The 17063-nt window shown below is 39.9% G+C and overlaps 2 protein-coding genes across 2 annotated transcripts; both read right to left on the bottom strand.

The window, feature by feature from the left end:
• Positions 1–1675: 1675 nt before the first annotated feature.
• On the bottom strand, positions 1676–10143 carry LOC148046547 (vomeronasal type-2 receptor 26-like). The gene is made up of 3 exons (XM_087712187.1): positions 9963–10143; positions 3916–4037; positions 1676–2572 (listed from the first exon to the last, which is right to left on the bottom strand). The coding sequence occupies exons 1-3, from the start codon at positions 10141–10143 to the stop codon at positions 1676–1678; spliced, it is 1200 nt and encodes a 399-aa protein (XP_087568313.1).
• A 487-nt stretch (positions 10144–10630) lies between these two features.
• On the bottom strand, positions 10631–13067 carry LOC148046546 (vomeronasal type-2 receptor 26-like). Its single transcript, XM_087712186.1, has 2 exons — positions 13007–13067; positions 10631–11535 (listed from the first exon to the last, which is right to left on the bottom strand). Exon 2 carries the CDS (start codon positions 11531–11533, stop codon positions 10631–10633), a length of 903 nt encoding a protein of 300 aa, XP_087568312.1. The 5' UTR covers positions 11534–11535; positions 13007–13067.
• Between the last annotated feature and the right edge of the window lie 3996 nt (positions 13068–17063).

Raw genomic sequence — 17063 nt, 5'->3', positions numbered from 1 at the left:
TAAACAAACAATAAATAGGTTTGAGGTTTGAGGTTTTATTCAATTTGTATGCCGCCCTATTCCCGAGGGACTCAGGGCGGCTAACAAAACTGGAAGGGAGGGAAACAATACAAAAGGAAAGAAAACAAAGACAAACAACAATACAGAACCAATTTAAAAGGTCTCAGCAAGCACACTAGTTCGAGTGGGGATGGAATTCAGCAACCCCAGGCCTGCTGGAACAGCCAGGTCTTAACGGCTTTATGGAAAGCCTGAACGGTGGTGAGGGTCCGAATCTCCATGGGGAGATCATTCCAGAGGGCCGGAGCAGCCACAGAGAAGGCCCTCCCCCGGGTGGTCGACAGCCGGCATTGGCTGGCAGATGGAATTCGGAGTAGGCCTAGCCTGTGGGATCTAATGGGTCTTTGGGAGGTAATTGGCAGGAGGCGGTCTCTCAAGTACCCAGGTCCAATACCATGTAGGGCTTTATAAGTGATGACTAGCACCTTGAAGCGTATCCGGAGACCAATAGGCAGCCAGTGCAGCTCGCAGAGGATAGGTGTAACGTGGGTGTACCGAGGCGCACCCACAATCGCTCACGCGGCTGCGTTCTGGACAAGCTGAAGTCTCCGAACACTCTTCAAGGGCTGCCCCATGTAGAGCGCGTTGCAGTAGTCCAGTGTTGAGGTCACAAGGGCATAAGTGATTGTTGTGAGAGCCTCCCGGTTCAGGTAGGGACGCAATTGGTGCACCAGGCGATGCAGAGTAGAGTAGAGTAGAGTAGAGTAGAGTAGAGTAGAGTAGAGTAGAGTAGAGTAGAGTAGAGTAGAATTCTTCATTAGCCAAGTGTGATTAGACACACAAGGAGTTTGTCTTTGGTGCATATGCTCTCAGTGTACATAAAAGAAAAGATACATTCATTATGAATGATAAGGTACAACACTTAATGATTGCCATAGGGTACAAATAAGCAATCAAATTAAACTAGGAAACAATCGATATAAATCGTAAGGATACAAGCAATAAAGTTATTGTCATACAGTCATAAGTGGGAGGAGATGGGTGACAGAAATGATGAGAGAATTAATAGTAATAGTAATATAGTCTTAATAAATAATTTGACAGGGTTGAGGGAATTATTTGTTTAGCAGAGTGATGGCGTTCGGGAAAAAACTCTTCTTGTGTCTAGTTGTTCTGGTGTGAAGAGCCCTATAGCATTGTTTTGAGGGTAGGAATTGAAATAATTTATGTCCAGGATGTGAGGGGATCTGTAAATATTTCCCCAGCCCTCTTTTTGACTCGTGCAGTATGCAGGTACTCAAAGGAAACTATGGCACTCTTATTGTCTGAATGCCTAAAATTATGCAGTGAAGTCAGAGTCTGAACCACTAAGCACCATTGCCTGATGCAAACAAAACTACATGCCTACATGAATTCTCTTTTTATGGCTTGCAATACACTAGCTACCAATGTTGTGTATTGAAAAAACTACTTTCTCTGTTAATCTGTCCTTTCTTCACTATAAAGATTCTTTTACCGTAAATTAATTGTGACATTGAAACACAACTTGATTCACACCAGGTTGACCACAATCTTTTCCATCTAGTTAGGTAGCCATAAATATATCACAAATAAAATAAAAAAGTGCTAAGATGTAATAACTTTCCACCATTATATGAAGAAAACAAAACTCTGTCTACAGGGCTTCTTCTATATTATTGATCTCAGGGAAAAATACCTGCCAAGGTTGTTGATTGAGAAGTTGCCTTTCTTTCTTATCTTGTCTTGTTCCTTTCCTTACTGAAGATGAGACCATAGCATGTAAGGCTTCTGCCACTACATGGACAGCTTTATAGATGCTGTAGCTATGGCTGGTCATGCTCATTTCAAAAATTGACCTGGGAAGTTGACTCAGGTCCTCTTCTCCAGTGCAGATGTCTTCATCCATTGTTTCTCCCGGAGCAGTAGAGAACAAACACTGAAATGCCTCTTTCCAGAAATCCCTAGAAAAACCATCTTCCTGTTTAGATGGGAGTTTCCTGTGCTGAAGGAACTCATGGAATCCCAGCACTTCCTCACTGTGGACTGCAAAAGAGAGTGCACCATGCATAAAGCCAATGGGCCAGCTTCGTTGAAAAGACATTGATATGAAATCCATCTGAGCTACAAAAATCCATACTTTGGTTTTCATTGGGATCTCTTCAAATTCAGAGATATGAAGCATTGCCCTTAAAACCACTATGGTTTGAATTTCTCCATGTACAACTACTACATTAGCAGTGGCTTCCATAATGATCCTAGTCGTTTCTTCCCCTTCCATAACCATTTTGGTTATTTCAGTTGAAAAATTTACTTGTGGAAATGTTTCTATAAAATCAAAGCAGATGCCTGCTTGGGCAAACCTGGGGAGCTGATTTTCTACAAATTTCTCCCCGCTGTCATCAGTAATGAAAATCACTCCAATCCACACACACTGGAAAAAGAGCAGTAGCTGGAGAATTCCCTTATATTGTTGGTTGATGTCTGGAAATATCTGATGAAGGAAAACTCTTCGGGATATGTCATTCATCACTGGGGGGGATACATAGGCCAACTAAAGAATATAGCAAACAGTTAAGAAGGGAAAACCTCTGAGATATATTTTGCAATACAATTGAGTACTTTCACCATTTCTAAACTTCTAGGCATGTTAAATATCTATGTGTGTGAAATTTCCTATGTGCATAGGAAAGCTATGGCAAATCTAGACAGTATACTAAAAAGCAAAAACATCTCCCTGTCAACAAAAGTGTGTACAGTCAAGGCTATGGTTTTCCCAGTTGCAGTATATGGTTGTGAAAGTTGGACCATAAGAAAGGCTGAATTTAAACCTTTGAACTATGGAGCTGAAGAAGACTCCTGGAAGTCCCTTGGACTGCAAGACAATCAAACCGATCAGTCCTAGAGGAGATCAACCCTGACTACTCTTTAGAAGGCCAGATCCTGAAGATGAAGCTCAAGTACTTTGGCCACCTAATGAGAAGGAAGGGCTCACTGGAGAAGAGCCTAATGCTGGGAATGATTGAAGGCAAAAGAAGGGGATGACAGAGAATGAGGTGGCTGGATGGAGTCACTGAAGCAGTCAGCATGAGCTTAAATGGACTTCAGAGGATGGTGGAGGACAGGAAGACCTGGAGGAATGTTGTCCATGGGGTCATGATGGGTCAGACATGACTTTGCAATGACAACAAGGCACCTGTGCAAGCATTAACGGTTTTTCAGACTTCATTCAAATTCAGTGATAATTTGGGATTTGTGAGTGTAATGGATATGGATTTACTGACTCAGAAATGAAAGAATATACCATTTAATTTCAAAATTAATCTTTGTGAGCAGGAAAATAATGGCCCATGGCATATGGAATATGAATTACTCATTCATATTCACTCAGTTGACTCATTGAATGGTTATTCATAAACCAATATCAGCAGTAAAGAGAGAGCTTTTCCTAATTTGGTTTTCCGAATTCTTTTAAAAGAATAACAGAGTTATTGGAACAGAACTAACATTCCAATAACAGAATATTGGAAGGAAACTTGAAGATCTTCTAGTCCAAACCCCTGCTCAAGCAGGAGACCCTATACCATTTCAGACAAATGGCTGTCCAGTTTTTTTCTTAAAAGCCTCCAATTATGGAACACCTACAACTTCTGAAGGCAAACCATTCCACAAATTTCTCACTATCAGGAAATTTCTCCTTAATTCTAGGTAGGTTCTCTCCTTGGTCAGTTTCCAGCCTTTCCTGCTTGTCTTGCCTTCTGGTGCTTTTGAAAGCAAGACAGTAAATTATTGGAAAGCAAAACAAGAAGTTTCAGTTCCATCCTACTTCCTTAAAGGTATGGAGACATTGTCTCAAAAATATGGCTTGCTTAACTATATAGCATTAGGGAAATTCACCTGTGAAATCTTGTAGATGCACAAAATGATTGCCATGAAGTGACACACGCTGGCATCAGGTCCTCCAATAATGGATGCTATAGTAGTCTGCATATCACACTTGTAGTTGGGGATAAACTTGCCTTGGGTAGAAAGAAGTTCCAGTGAGACACGAAAAGTTCATTTGGGACGGAAATTGCTGTTCAACACATGGAATCCCAGTGTGATGTTGTGTAAGATCCTTGGACTTTTATTAATTGTCTCTATAGCAAATTGCAAAGCAAGTATATGTTGGTAATTCTGGGTTATTACTCTGCAATGAGAAGACAACTTTATTAATAATTAGATCTTGCATTCTAAACAAATGGTTGTATCTCCATGGAACAAATTTCTTTTAACTTTTGTCCCCCAAAATACAAAGAGTTAATAATAATACAACAGGAGAGAGATTGGGATGAAATATTATTTGTGTATTATCTCAGATATTCAGGATAGGGCTTTATTACACAATCTCTGACAGATTGTTGGTTTCTGGTTTTGTTGACATAAATTTATTGAATCAAAGCATCTGGAAGTTTTGCCCTTTTCATAAATCCTAGTAAAGTATAAAGAAAAAAACATGCCTCTACAATCCCTAATAAGCATATAACAGTGTATTACAATTTAATGCTTTGAAGTGCCAATCCATCTTGCTTGTTATATTTTAACAACAAGGCATTAAGCGATTGGCACCCAGATGTAGGTAGGGTCTGATGAGTGTCAAAGGCACTGCCATGGATTAGATTACCTGGCATCAAAATAAGGGGATTTTGATACTAATAGTTCCCTATACTCTATATTATAATATATTGCCTAATTCTCAGTATGGTTTAGTCAGAAAGGCAAACATTAGATTCAATAGAACAAGACATACAATGACAGATGGTGATGTGTTCACGACCTTCATTAATTCAGAAACACAAACATCATTTGAAAATTGAAATATTGGCATTGCCAAGAGATGTAATATGGCTAGAAATCAAGGGAAAATATGAAAGACCTTACATGACATTGTCAAAAACATCAAAAGAGGGATTCTTTTCAAAAGTCGCTGGGTAGAAAACACATAGATTTGAGAGAGAATGGCCCCAATGATAAAGTCACCAGTATAGTAATCCTTGTGAAGAATGGCAAGAGGGAGGCTTATAGGACATTTCCCAGGAAAACTGCTATAGACTTCTTCGAACACCAATATCACTAGTATTGTATTTTTTTATATATATACTGCTTCATAGGGCTTTCAGCCCTCTCTAAGCGGTTTACAGAGTCGGCATATTGCCCCCACAGTCTGGGTCCTCATTTCACCCACCTCGGAAGGATGGAAGGCTGAGTCAACCTTGAGCCGGTGAGATTTGAACCGCCGAACTGCAGATAGCAGTCAGCTGAAGTGGGCTGCAGTACTGCACTCTAACCACTGCGCCACCTAGGCTCTTTATTGATGCCACAAACATCACCATCTTCAATGAATCTTCAGGATTTCTGTCATATATACATAACTGATTGAACTGGTCATGTTGATCTGAGTAAATACTTTTTTGGCTATCTGACCTTAATAATAAATATAATTCAGCACAGAAAAGTTTGCATTTCTTTGCATTTCTCCTAGCTCAAAATGTATATTAATAACTGGTATTAGTCTTGGTTCAATGTTTTGCTATATGTTTGTAAATTCTCTAGGAAGTTGTAGAAATAATTATGCTTGAGTTGGAAATTATAGAGATTTTCATAGCCCAGATGGATTTCACATCAGTGCCTTTTCAATGAAGTTGAAAATAATTTTCAACAGATTTTACTTGATGGTAGTCATTTGATTGATTTATTCTTTTTAGTTGTTACGTGCAGTTTTCTCTTTTCTTTCTCTTTTCAATAATCATTGATTGTTTATGTGCCAACAGATTATTCTCAACTTCTAGTAACTACATAGACAGATTTTCTAAGAAAATATTCCCTTAATCTGTGACTTCAGGCCTCCGAATGGTGTAGTCATCAATACTATGGCTCAATGATGGGATTCATTTTTTTTATTACGGGTTCTGTGGGTGTGGCTTTAACGCATTGCACTCAAAAAGCTGATTGGGCTTATTATCTGGGGCGGTCTTATTTTTGGGGAAACAGGATATCATTGCATCTGTCAAGTATAAGCAATCTACTAGATTAGAAGTATTAAAATAAAGCAATGGGAAAAAGGTATGTTTAGTATCTGAGTTAAATATTATGCTAGCTGAAAATTAATTTCCAGATGAAATCTTAAGTTCGAAGCCAACCCATATAAATTTCTGGGAAGTTGGTAGAATGTATCTTTGTATAGCATGTCAAAATTTCTTTTTTTTTTCTTTAAAACTGTTTTATTTCATTTTCATTTTCATTTTATACAATCACTTATATACTGTGCATAACAAAAAATAATCCACCATAAAAAGCCAACATAACACTTCAATCCCCCATACACCCTTTCTTCTCCCCCTCCAACTTTCATTTCTCCCCTCCAACATTCCCCTCTTCTACTTCCCTTCCCCCTCAGACATCTCTCCTTCCCTCCATCTCACCCTCCTTGCATTTCCCTCTCACTCCCTCTTTACTTCTCCCTCTTCTTTCCCTCTACTCCTCACTTTGGTGTATCTCTACAGTTCATTAATCTATTCAGTTTATATTTTACACTAAAATTAAGAAAAATAAAAAAGAGAAAATAAAAGAGAAAAAGAAAAAAAAAGAAAAGAGAGCAACAGTATACAAGTGCATTCTTATTGTTCTGAGAATTGAAACTGTATTTCCACCCTCCCCCTCCCCCCTATAGTCCCCCCTCCCTAACCCCCTTACGACTTTCCAGGTCCCATACCCAGCATAATTCTTTATCAAGCACTGGGGTATATTAAAACCAACTAACTTTAAAGTTAAAAGATAAAAGTTAAAGGAAAAACAAAAAAAGAGAAATAGTAAAAAATAAAAAAATAAAAAGAAAAACAAGACGCACACACAAAAAAGGAAAAACAGGAAAAATCAATAAACCCACTACATTAACACAGCTTCCCATCATCTTTAAATCTTAAACAATGTACCTCATTCCTAATTTCAGTTATTTTATTACTTGCAGGATTTCAAACTATATTGAAACCAGGTAAGTTAGTCAAATGGAATTCTCCAACTAAGGGCCTCATTACTTTATCTATATATTCAAACCTTTAATTTATCTCTTTTTTATCCAAATATCCAAACTTTTCTATAAAGCCATTAAACTCAAGTACTTCTTTCATTTTTCATTTCCAACACCTCCCATCCTGCCCTTACCCACATCCACATATAAATTTTATACCTTCCACCCTGCCTTTACCCGTGTCCACATATATATTTTATCCTCATCCATTGCTCCTCTCATATTTACTCCACCTTCCTGGAGACTCTCCGACTAATCTTTCTTAACCTTATATTCAAATAGCAATTCATACAAAAATCAGCTTACATTCTGACTCCGAGTAATCTAATTGAACTTTCGCTACCCTTCCATCTCCCCCGCACCTCCCAACTCCGTTCGTCCCAAACCACAACTCAAGAAAATCACGATCTCCGCTCTCCTCGCCTGGAAAGATAATTCATGCGCAATTTAAATTAGAGTTCAAACAAATCTTATATACCATATATGTCCAAAATCAGCAACGCTTCTTTCAGCCTCCATGTCTCATCATTGATATACAACTTTGCCATTTTATACCAGACAGGAATCATGAAATTTTATTCAAACTATTTTAAAAGCATCGCTGGATCTTTATTCTTTACTCTTCTGCCCTTCCGGAGGAGGAAAACAACGCCGTCCGCCTTGTAGCCACGTGTCCCGCTGCTTGTCTTCTCCTTCTCCTTGTCTCTCTCCAAGTCCGGATGAATCAGGAAGTCCCGCCTTCAGAATCTTGTAATAAAAATCTCGAGCTTCACAAACAGAATTAAGACTATGTTTTTGATTCTCATATGTGACTGCAATGCCAGCTGGGACTTCCCATTTATATGGTATCTGAGAATTTCTGAGTTCTTTAGTTAAGAAAGTGTAGTCTCTCCTTGCTCTTAATATTTGAGATGGTATTTCTTTAAAAACAATCAAGTCCTGTCCATCAATTCTCAGCCTCTTATTGTAAAGCTTCTGTATTATCACATTTCTGGATTCCCTTGTGGTGAAATATATAATTATATCCCTCGGAAGCTGTCGCTGTTTTGCTACACACGAGTTCTGGCGGTAAATTTTTTGAATCTGCCAATCAAAGTTAAGTCCCAGACTTCCCACCGAACGACTAAGAGCCTCAAAGAAGGTCTGTTTCAAATTCTCCTGTTCCTTTTCACGCAGTCCTCTAACTCTTATTGCAAATGCAGTCTTATTATAATTTATCATGACAAGTTGTTTTTGAGCATTTTCAATTTCCTGTTGTAACGTTTGAATTTTGGATGTCAAATTAGAGTTGGTTTCTTCCAAAAGTTCCAATTTATCCTCCATTCCAGCAATATAGTCTGTCATAACTGTCATAATTCCGATCATATCCTCCTTTGTTTGAGCAATTTTAGCATCAAATTTATCATATAAATCCGATATAAGTTGATTGATTTCCTGTCTGAAATTGTTAAGGGTTTCGAAAAGAAATGCTTGCGTTAACAAGTCTCCAGTAGAGGGTGTAGGAGGCAAGGGCAGCGACTTTATAGCAATTTCTTGAGATGTGTTATTAAGGAAGCGCTTCTGCTTCGATTTGGGAGCCATTCCAAAAAAATAAAAAAATTGAAAAACGAGCAATCAAACAAGCCAACAAACAAAGTCTCTGCTCCCCTCAGTTTTAAATGGGATACTATTTGTAATCTTTTAACAGTTGATACGGAGAAGTCTTCAGGAGAGTAGGGCTGATTGAGTACGTCACATCAAACGCAAAAGCTATAAGATCGCCATCTTGTGACGCAGCTAGACAAAGAAGCCTTTTGCAAAATTGAAGCTGGTATTTTGAATAATAATAGAAGAGGTTTCTCAGGAATGGTCCCCGCTCGGATTCGGATTAATTTTTAAATAGCTTAGCTTTGTCCTGAGGGGGGGGGGCAACCTGCCTAGCGCTGCAAAAAAAAGCAGCTGAGAAGAACTGGCTGGAGTAAAAGCTCAGCTATTGTTGAACCTCTTCTCCGTTCACAGCGGAAAAAAAAGCTGTGAATTACAAAGAGATCCTAACGACTGACCTTCTCCCTGCCCCTTTCTGCCAGAAAGGGGAGATATCTATAGATCTTATAAGATATACAGACCAGAACTCTGAGAGGAGCTCCGTTGAGCTCCCATCGGTGACAGGCTCCTCCCCCAGAAGTCAGCATGTCAAAATTTCTTATCTACATATATCTATGGTTGCCATGGAATCTTTTCAAAACTTCCCCTGAGAATTAGGCTTTTCCTTAGATTGTTAAAAGACTTTTCCAATATGTCTTTCTAATATGTTTTCTAAAATGTAATTATTAATTATAAAACACACATACTTTTCAATATTTTATTTAAGAATACAATTGTTTTAATAGCAATATGAAACTTTTATTTTTATTGTAAACAGCAGATGAACTTCAAACTTATATGACAAAATTTTCCAAACTTATAGGTTTTCCAGTTTTGTGGACCAGCTGCTGGTGGTGGGGAGAGGGCAGGAGTGAAATTCAGCAGGTTCTGACGGGTTCTGGAGAGTAGTTCAGAGAACTGGCAAATACCTCCTCTGTCTGACCCCAGAGTGGGGTGGGAATTGAGATTTTGCAGGAATCTTCCCCTGAAGTGGGGTGGGAATGGAGATTTTGCAATATATTTCCCCTGCCACACCCACCCAGCCATGCCCACAGAACTGGTAGTAATATATATATATATAATTTCACCATTGGGAGAGTGGTTGGTTCCACGCGAGCAGGCAGCAAGCAGGCATGCATGTGCAGCTCCATTTGCAAGAGAAGTGTGGGCACCCATTCCTAATGTTCAGGCAAACAGAGCATGCACATAACCGTCGTGCATGCTCCACTGGTCGTGCAAGTGGTAATGCACAAACACAAATGCTTGACCAACATGCTGAAATTGATAAACTTGGCTTCATTGAAACTGTCAGGCAAGTTCCTGGCCATTGTGAAGCTGATGGTAGCCAAGAAGCCCAGAAAGCCCAGGACAATGTAAAACATAAAATCAGATCCTTCGTTACATTTCAAGATAACTTCTTCCATCAGGGAGTGCATGCCAACATCTGGAAAGGGGGGAGCAGTGACCAACCACACACTATAAATCAAGACTTGACGAAAGGAGCAGGAAAGAACAATGGAACTGGCCAAGTGTTTGCTAGACCATTTTCTCATCCCACCTCCTGATGTGTTTGATGTCTGTAAACTTTGCTATTTATCTGTAGTGATTTTTAAGGTGTAGAATAAATTATGAAATTGTTGATGATTATAGCAAAAGCACTTAGACTTATAGACTGATTTACAGTGCTTTACAGCCCTCTCTAAGCAGTTTACAGAGTCAGCATATTGCGCCCAACAATCTGGATCCTCATTTTACCCACCTTGGAAGAATGGAAGGCTAAGATAACCATGAACGACGTGGGCTTTCAACTGTTAAATTGCAGGCAGCTGGCAGTCAGCAGAACTAGCCTGCAGTTCTGCATTCAAACCACTGTGCCACCAAGGCTCAATATATTTTATATTATAATAAATGAACTATTTTTGGCTATGCCTTTCGTCTTCTTAGTTGTTCCTTGTTATTCAGTTCAGGCCTCACTATAATGATATAGCATTTAGGGGAAAATATGCAGAGCAATAAACCAGCACTGGAGGCCAAGATGGAAAAAATCTCCACGGCCACCATGTATTTGCCCTTTGTGCTTAAATAAGTTGGAACAAAAGACACCCAGACACTGCAGAAGACCAACATGCTGAAGGTGATAAACTTGGCTTCATTGAAACTGTCAGGCAAATTCCTGGCCAGGTAGGCCACCGTGAAGCTGATGGTAGCCAGGAAGCCCAGGAAGCCCAGGACAGCATAAAACATGGTGATAGAACCTTCTTTACATTCCAGGTTAATTTCTTCCATCAGGGAGTGCATGTCAACATCTGGAAAGGGAGGAGCAGTTACCAACCACACAGTGTAAATCAAAGCTTGAATAAAAGAGCAGGAGAGGACAATGGAGCTGGCCATGTGCTTTCCAGACCTCCATTTTCTCATCCCACCCCCTGGTGTGGTTGCCATGAAGGCAAGGACCACAATGATGGTCTTGGCCAAAACCGAAGAAATGGCTATTGAGAAGATGATGCCAAAGGTTGTTTGTCGAAGGAGACACATCAGCTTTGTGGGCTGTCCAATGAAAAGCAAAGTGGAAAGGAAACAAAACAAAAGGGAAATGAGAAGAATGTAGCTGAGGTTCCGGTTGTTGGCTTTGACAATGGGAGTCTCCTGGTGCTTAATAAAGATGTAAAGCACCAAAGCTGTGAGGAAAGAAAACAATAGGCCAAAAAGAGTGAGGGTAATTCCCAAAGGTTCTTCAAATGATAGGAAGCTGATCCCTTTTAGAAGGCACAGATTCCGATTCACATTGGGATACTGATCTTTTGGACATTGAAAACAGTCTTCCATATCTATGAAAGAAACATGCGTTAGGAAACACAAACAATCTTCATTCCTCCAATTTCATTTAAAATAAACACCATTTATAGATTTGTTAAAGCTATCAAGTTTTAGAAAATTTTAAGATCTCTGTGTTGTGGCCATTCAGCAGTCAGTGGAGCTGTGAGGAGCTTGGGGAGGAACATGGGTTAGTCCTGGAGTTTGCAGAAGGCTCTGATGAGGGCTCTCTGTCAGAGGCAGAGAGGGGCCAGAGCCGTATGCCAATTATCAGCTACCTTCAGAGTGAGGCAGATGAACCGCTGGAGCCTGTTCCCAGTGTGCACATATAAAGAGTTGCTCAATGAAGGGAACAACTAAAGAACAGGGGTCGACGTGGGAGTAAGGCCACAAGCGGATGAATGAAATAAAAGAGGAGTGGAGTTTTCAGGAGACAATTAGTTTGCTTAATTGGTTTGTGACTCTCTGAGATTCCTTGTGAAGTTTTGCAGACATTGGCCTGTCAGCTCTCCAAGCCAGATAAGGTCTGTGACTGTAAATCCTCCCTTGAAAGAATTTGCTGTATGTGGATGAGCAGAATTTACGGTAAATTAATAAAAGGGGTTTTTGTTGGAACAAGGAATTCGCTTCATGTTCTCTGGAACGAGATCCCCGTGGAGATCCAGACCCTTACTATTCTCCCGGCCTTCCGTAAAGCTACTACGTCCTGGCTGTTCCGGCAGGCTGGGGGCTGTTGAAGTATCCGGCCCCACTTCAATTGTGAATGTTGCTGTATTTTTAAATTGTTGTATTGTCTTGTACTGTCTTATTTATCCCCTCTCCCTGTTTTATTGTAAGCCGCCCGGAGTCCTTCGGGAGTGGGCGGCATTTCAAAACCAATAAAACTCAAACTCAAACCTTTGAAGCCTAGGTCAGAACAGTCCTTGAGAAGCTGATAAAAATACTTGCTAAAAACCCCTTTTCTTTTATTGCACAAACTAGGCAGGTTGTAAAAACAAAAACTGCAAAAACATTAAGATACAAAAGGAAAATAATACATAAATAAAGAAATTATTTCTTAAAAAAAATAGCAACAAATTTTGCCATGCTGTCCATTTTGCCCAGAACTCGAACAATTACCTCAATATTTGTACTGGACTTTGAATGTGAAACACTGACAATTATTTCTAGTCCTTTAATCTTTGAAATCTGTTTTTCATCCTGGAAAATTGTCTTCCAAGCATGTCAATTTAATTGTTGTGTAATGTATTTCCATTGAGTAATTTCCTACCTCTTGAACTTTCTTTACAATCTTTTCTTTTTTTTTTTACAATCTTTGCAGTGACAAATCACACTGCCAAAGTTGACATATTCTACAAATATCTTAGCATCAGTAAGACCTAAGAAAAAGGCACATGGAACGGGATTCCTGTGCTCCCCTGAATTGGATATTTTATTCTCAGGCAATGGGTTCTGCATCTTTACTCTTCGTATTGGAACACTTACCATTTTGGTTTGAAATCTTTCCTTCGGGACATAAATGACAGTCATAGCAGCAAAAGGGCTTCCCCTCAATCTTGGTTTTACTATAACCAGAATGGCAATTGCCATTACACAGAGAAATAGGCTGAATCTGTGTGGAAATGGAAGAGATGAAAACATGCCACTGTTCAGAAAACTCATTTTGTAATTGTGGGGGTCCAAACTGTTTTCTTTTTTTCTTTTTTGTTCTTTCCGTCAGTCTTAACATCTAGTGCAGGGATACCTAACCTTTTTGCTGACAGCATGCATGTGTGTGTGCCCTCACCCATAATACAATGCCTATGTGACAGCCTCATGTGTGTCCCAGCCCCTGCACAGGTGGGTGTGGCCCCCTACCCAGCTGCACATACATGTGTGACCCCCACACACCCAATTTTGGGCCTAGCATGGCTCCCTGTAGCCTCCTGGGACCAAAAATGGGGTGTGGGGGCACATCACCCCCATGCTCCCCCCACCACATGCGTGTGTGCTCAACTCCCATGTGTGCCTCTCCCACATGTGCTCCACCCCCATGCATGCATGGCAGAGACCTGAAAATCAGCTGGCTGAAGTGAGGTGTACATTTGCACAGTGGAGCTGAGCTGGGGTGATGGTTCGCTTGCCCGCATAAAGGGATACAGGTGCCACAGGTTTGCCATCACGGATCTAGGGACTGCCTGGAGAAGTCCATGTGCCTCTCTTGGCAACATCTCAGAAGTGTTTTGCCATTGCCTCCTTCCCAGGGCTGAGAGAGAAACGGATTGGTCCAAAGTCATCCAGCTAGCTTTGTGACTAAAGTGGGATTAGAGCTCACAGTCTCTTGATTTCTAGCCTGGTGCCTATTATCATGGGTTGATGATGACTTCGCACAAGTTATAAGAGTGGCTGCAAAAATTACACCAAAATAAAAATAAAATTCCAGAAGAGATTGTTTTACCTCCCCACCCCTCACCTTAAAGTACATTTTTCTCTCATCATTTCTACATTTTAAATCCTCAGGAAAGTGTGAAAAAGAAACCTTTTGAACATCACCTGGTTGAAATCATTGTGCCATATAATACCATTTTCGGAGATGATGAATTCTTTCCCAGGAGAGCCCAGTGGTGCTACTCTCCCAACTTTTACTCTCTGGAAAGATTGATTGGGAAATGTGACCCAATTTATAATATCAAATCCAGCTATTAATTCTCCATGTGAACTAAAGGTGAAGGTTTCTCCAACACTATTGTTAAATGAGTTGCTTTTCAAATAGTGGTGAAGCTAAATTGGAATGAGAACAAAAGTAATTATAAGGACAAGAACTTCAAGAATAATAGTCCAATAATAGTCCATTATTTTACATATAAATAGGATTAACCTATCATGGTAGACATTCATTCTGTTTCTTCTTGGATCTCTCCCTTTAACCCAGTGGTGAAATTGATTTTTTTTTACTACAGGTTCTGTGGGCGTGGCTTGGTGGGCATGTCAGGGAAAGGACACTGCAAAATCCCAATTCCCTTCCCACTCCTGAGGGAAGGATATTTCCAAATCTCCGTTCCCACCACACTCTGGGGCCAGCCGGAGGTGGCATTTGCCAGTTCTCTGAACTACTCAAAATTTCCGCTACCAGTTATCCAGAACCTGTCAGGACCTGATGAATTTCACCCCTGTTTTAACCTGTGATGTGCCTTGAGACTTTTTAAGGAGTGAAATACAACATCTTCTGTTTCACTGGGTCAAATAAATGGCTCTGAGAAACTTTACCTATTAACACAGATATACCGTATTTTTCAGAGTATAAGATTCACCGGAGTATAAGATGCACCAAGATTTTGAAGAGGCAAATTTTAAAAAATGCAGATTGCACTCTGGAGATTTCACCCCAACCCCCCCCCCGTTTTTTGCAAAAATTGGTCCATTTTTGTCAAAAAAGGGCATGCATAGCCTTTAGGAGGCTTATAGAGTGCTTCTGGGGGCTGGTGGAGGGGGCAAAAATGAGCAAAAAAGGCCCCTTTCTGTCATTTTTGTCCTCCCCAGCCCCCAGCAACACTCTGGAACCCTCCTAATGACTCATTTTTGCAAAGGAGTCGGGTTTTGGGAGGCCAAAAATGCTGTATTCAGTGTATAAGGCACACCCAAATTTTTACCCTATTTTTTCAGGGAAAAAGGTGCAACTTATACTCCGAAAAATACGGTAATAAAAGATCTGGGAATACAATAAGATCCTACCTTATCCTTCACAAAATTAGAATCTATTCAAATGACAATACTTATTGATGCATCTAAAATTAGATTAATCATGGATGGTGCCATGAATTGGAGCACTTCCAAGCATGTTTCTGCATGTTTTGTATGATTACTGCTTCTCTTTTACTCTGTGACCCTGTACCCTTTTAAAAATAAACTTAAGAGAAAAGATAAAATTAACTTAATAAAAAATTTAATTAAATTAAAAATTAAAGTTAAATTAATTCATTTTGATTTCATTTTTTGTTTTGTTTTGGAATGTTCTTGCGATGTGTAAATTCAATAGGAAGGAGGAGGAGGAGGAGGCCTGGTTTCCAAGGCTGAGGGAGAATGTCTGGTACAAAAGACTGGCTTTCTACCTAAGCCAAGGCTAGAACTAATGAAAGATGCCTCCAGTCAAGTCATAACTAAAATCCTAAATTGGTCATTCTATTTTAGAGTTAACATCTGGTTGTTGAACAGTTTTGGCTTTAGTCACTGTAATCTAGTATATAAGTTTTGTTTGAAGCTGAATGAATGGGGAAGCTCTTCCTGATTCTCTTGGGTGTCTTGATAGATGAGGCTGGTAATGATCATTAGGCTGTTGGTTTGAGTTCCAAGCTTAGCAATTTGATTGCAAACATTTTGTCACCATTCAAGGAGACCTTGTCAGCGTGTTTTGAATTGTCAATTCAATTCAAAATCCACTGAATTCAAAATCCAACCCTTGAATGGTAATGAAATGTTTGCCACCAAATTGCCAAGCTCAGCGCTCAAACCAACACCCTACCTACCAACCCTAGCTACTAATTTTCAAACACAGTTCAATAAATAATCATTTCTCATTCAGGGTTACCTATAAAAGCTGAAGGTTGGAAAAACTTTTTCATGGAGAATTGCTCCCTTTTCTAATGAAAAGGAAAAAAGGGTGGGCACTAATTTCCATAATTTCTGGGGTGCTCCAAGATTTTGTCCTCTTATTTCTAATCGGTAAGAAGCTTCTAAAAGATATTGCCTATCAGTGTGGAGATCAATATAAATAAGAGGCATGCTTGGCTTTACATTGTGATAGCAGCCTGGAATGCTATGGTTCAGTTGAGCAGTATTGCTAGGGCCCAAAGAAAATGGGGTTTCCTGCATTAGTATTCCTGAGACATTACCTCCCATGGTTGTTGATTGAGAAGCTCTTTTCTTCCTCTTCTCTGGATTGCTCTTTTGTTCACTGTCCAGGAATGCATAGTATTCAAGGCTTCTGCCACTACATGAACAGCATTATAGAGGCTGTAGCTGTGGCTGGTCATGCTCATTTCAAAAATAGACCCAGGGAGGGTTTCTAACTTCTCCTCTCCAGTGCAGAGTTCCCCTGACTTTGCTTCTGCATTGGAATGAGAGAAAGAGCACTGGAATGCCTCTTCCCAGAAGTCTCTGAAGAAACCATCTTCTTTTTCTGGTGGAAGCTTTCTCAATCGAAGGAACTGGTGGAAGCCAAAAACATCCTTGGTGTGAACTGCAAAGGAGAGAGCCCCATGGATAAAGTCCACATCCCAGCCCCGTAGCAGTGGAAGGGATGTGAAGTCTGTTTGGGCCGTGAAAATCCATACTTTCGCTTTCATTGGTATTTCATGGAATTTGGAGAACTGAAGCATAATTCTTAAAACCATAATACTTTGAATTTCACCCAGTACAAGTACTACCTTGGCTGTTCTTTCCATAACAATGCTTATTGTCTTCAGTCCTTCCAATGCTATGGAGTTGATTTCTGAGGAAAAACTTATTTGTGGAAATGTTTCTACAAAATCAAAGCAGATATCTTCCTGAGCAAAAATGGATAGTA

This window comes from Thamnophis sirtalis, unplaced genomic scaffold (genome assembly GCF_051295495.1).
Source record: "Thamnophis sirtalis isolate CommonGarterSnake01/CBP01778 unplaced genomic scaffold, rThaSir2_p1.2 scaffold_4, whole genome shotgun sequence".
NCBI classification, from domain to species: Eukaryota; Metazoa; Chordata; class Lepidosauria; order Squamata; family Natricidae; genus Thamnophis; species Thamnophis sirtalis.
This window is presented reverse-complemented; position numbering and strand designations above follow the sequence as displayed.

What these genes read in the sequence shown, in the direction of transcription:
- LOC148046547 (XM_087712187.1), bottom strand. Translation starts at nt 10,143, where the DNA reads ATGCACTCCCTGATGGAAGAAGTTATCTTGAAATGTAACGAAGGATCT. An exon ending in CATGTTGGTCAAGCATTTGT is followed by an intron (nt 4,038 to 9,962) that starts GTTTGTGCATTA and finishes TTTCTACCCAAG; the next exon opens with GCAAGTTTATCCCCAACTAC. An exon ending in GCATCTACAAGATTTCACAG is followed by an intron (nt 2,573 to 3,915) that starts GTGAATTTCCCT and finishes TATATTCTTTAG; the next exon opens with TTGGCCTATGTATCCCCCCC.
- LOC148046546 (XM_087712186.1), bottom strand. Translation starts at nt 11,533, where the DNA reads ATGGAAGACTGTTTTCAATGTCCAAAAGATCAGTATCCCAATGTGAAT.